The following is a 2576-nucleotide window of genomic DNA, read 5'->3' on the forward strand; positions in this document are numbered from 1 at the left end:
GTCTTCATGTCGCCGCTGCCGCTTTACCGTTCACTGGTGCAGCCGCCATGTCCCATCCCCCACCCTTAATCCATTATAATGTCCACGCTCCGTCCCCCCATACACGTCTGCAGGTCTCAGGCGCGGTGACCGTACATCATGGCCGCCTCAGCGCAGTCACACGACTCACGTATGAAGAACCTTCTACCCTGTTCATTTCAGTAGTGAGAGTCTGGGGGAAGTTGTGGCCCCACCGATCACCAGAATGAAGGGCCCCGGCACCACAGCACTCCGGGACATGAAATCAACAGGTGAAAGATAGAAAGCAAGAATGAGGGGGATGATGGGAGTTACACACTGTGTGAGAGATTAGATGTACCGGAGCGATACTCTGCAGGTACAGCGACACGCCCGGATCACCTCAACATCTCACCCTACAGATCACTGCCGTCTCTCTCGCTCTCTTGCTTTTTTTTTAAATCTTTGTCTTTATTTTTCTTCCTTGCTCTCCCGTCCCTCTCAGCTGTCTCTTTTCTCACTCACGGTCTCTTTTCCGCTTTCCTGTCCTCTCCCCTCCCTCACGGTTGTCTCTTTTCCTCTCCCCTCCCTCTCGGCTGTCTCTTTTACTCTCCTCTCCCTCTCGGCTTTCTCTTTTCCTCTCGGCTTTCTTTTTTCCTCTCCCTCAGCTGTCTCTTTTCCTCTCCCTCTCGGCTGTCTCTTTTCCTTTCCCCCTTGGCTGTCTCTTTTCCTCTCGGTTGTATCTTTTCCTCTCCCTCTCGGCTGTCTCTTTTCCTCTCCCTCTCGGCTGTCACTTTTCCTCTCGGTTGTCTCTTTTCCTCTCCCCTCCCGGCTGTCTCTTTTCCTTTCCCCCTTGGCTGTCTCTTTTCCTCTCGGCTGGCTCTTTTCCTCTCCCTCTCGGTTGTCTCTTTTCCTCTCCCTCTCGGTTGTCTCTTTTCCTCTCCCTCCCGGCTGTCTCTTTACCTCTCCCCTCCCTCTGGGCTGTCTCTTTTCCTCTCCCTCTCCACTGTCTCTTTTCCTCTCCCTCCCGGCTGTCTCTTTTCCTCTCCCCTCCCTCCGGGCTGTCTCTTTTCCTCTCCTTCTCCGCTGTCACTTTTCCTCTCCCTCTCGACTTTCCCTTTTCCTCTCCCTCTCGACTGTCTCTTTTCCTCTTCCTCTCGGCTGTCTCTTTTCCTCTCCCCTCCCGGCTGTCTCTTTTCCTCTCCCTCTCGGCTGTCACTTTTCCTCTCGGTTGTCTCTTTTCCTCTCCCCTCCCGGCTGTCTCTTTTCCTTTCCCCCTTGGCTGTCTCTTTTCCTCTCGGTTGTCTCTTTTCCTCTCCCTCTCGGTTGTCTCTTTTCCTCTCCCTCTCCGCTGTCTCTTTTCCTCTCCCCTCCCTCCGGGCTGTCTCTTTTCCTCTCCCTCTCGGCTGTCTCTTTTCCTCTCCCCTCCCGGCTGGCTCTTTTCCTCTCCCTCTCAGTTGTCTCTTTTCCTCTCCCTCTCGGTTGTCTCTTTTCCTCTCCCTCTCCGCTGTCTCTTTTCCTCTCCCCTCCCTCCCGGCTGTCTTTTCCTCTCCCCTCCCTCCGGGCTGTCTCTTTTCCTCTCCCTCTTGGCTGTCTCTTTTCCTCTCCCTCTCGACTGTCTCTTTTTCTCTCCCTCTCGACTGTCTCTTTTCCTCTCGGCTGTCTCTTTTCCTCTCCCCTCCCGGCTGGCTCTTTTCCTCTCCCTCTCGGTTGTCTCTTTTCCTCTCCCTCCCGGCTGTCTCTTTTCCTCTCCCTCTCCGCTGTCTCTTTTCCTCTCCCTCTCGACTGTCTCTTTTCCTCTCCCTCTCGGCTGTCTTTTTTCCTTTTCCTCTCGGCTGTCTCTTTTCCTCCCCCCTCCCGGCTGTCTCTTTTCCTCTCCCTCTCGACTGTCTCTTTTCCTTTCCCTCTTGGATGTCTCTTTTCCTCTCGGCTGTCTCTTTTCCTCTCCCCTCCCTCTCGGCTGTCTCTTCAGTTATCACTGACACATCACAGTGCACGGCAGAGAGTCAGGAGTATGAGAGAGAGCAGAAAGTGGAGAGCTCAGGAAATGCGAGGATAAAGTGACAGCAGAGGTGCCAGGCGGGCGGTGAGCTGGACGGAGAGACTGCACATGAGGAGGAGAAAGTGACCACAGCGCAGGAAAGAGACAACTCTACCAGGAAGAGACAGGCGGCAGTGGTGGAGTGACAGTGAGTAGTGGCGGACATGCTGGTGCCCCCTGTGATAACGGCGCAGCCGTCTCTCCACCCCACCGTGCACCACTTCTGTGAGAACGCCACCCGGGTACACGTGGATGGTAACCCGGCTATCAGCACTCTCATGTTTGCAATGGGTGTGCTGGGGAACCTGCTAGCGCTGGGCATCTTGGGGGTCCACCGGAGGGAGAGGAGAGCGCGTGCCTCACCATTCTGTGTCCTGGTGACGGGTCTCGCTGTGACTGATCTCCTGGGCACCTGCGTCCTGAGTCCGGTAGTTTTCGTCTCCTACGCCCGGCAGGCATCTCTCCTGGCACTGGGCTCCCGCCCGCTCTGTAAACTCTTTGCGTTTGCGATGACCTTCTTCAACCTGTCCTCCATGAT

General features: G+C 55.5%; 1 protein-coding gene across 1 annotated transcript in view; it reads left to right on the forward strand.

Moving 5' to 3' along the window:
- Positions 1–2096: 2096 nt before the first annotated feature.
- Positions 2097–2576, forward strand: part of PTGIR (prostaglandin I2 receptor) — an 11200-nt gene continuing 10720 nt past the window's right edge. Inside the window, exon 1 of the mRNA XM_075847713.1 lies at positions 2097–2576. This exon is cut by the window's right edge and continues 478 nt beyond it. Coding sequence (XP_075703828.1) covers positions 2203–2576 — 374 coding nt within the window. The 5' untranslated portion in view covers positions 2097–2202.

Source organism: Rhinoderma darwinii (genome assembly GCF_050947455.1).
Source record: "Rhinoderma darwinii isolate aRhiDar2 chromosome 8 unlocalized genomic scaffold, aRhiDar2.hap1 SUPER_8_unloc_1, whole genome shotgun sequence".
Classification (NCBI taxonomy): domain Eukaryota; kingdom Metazoa; phylum Chordata; class Amphibia; order Anura; family Rhinodermatidae; genus Rhinoderma; species Rhinoderma darwinii.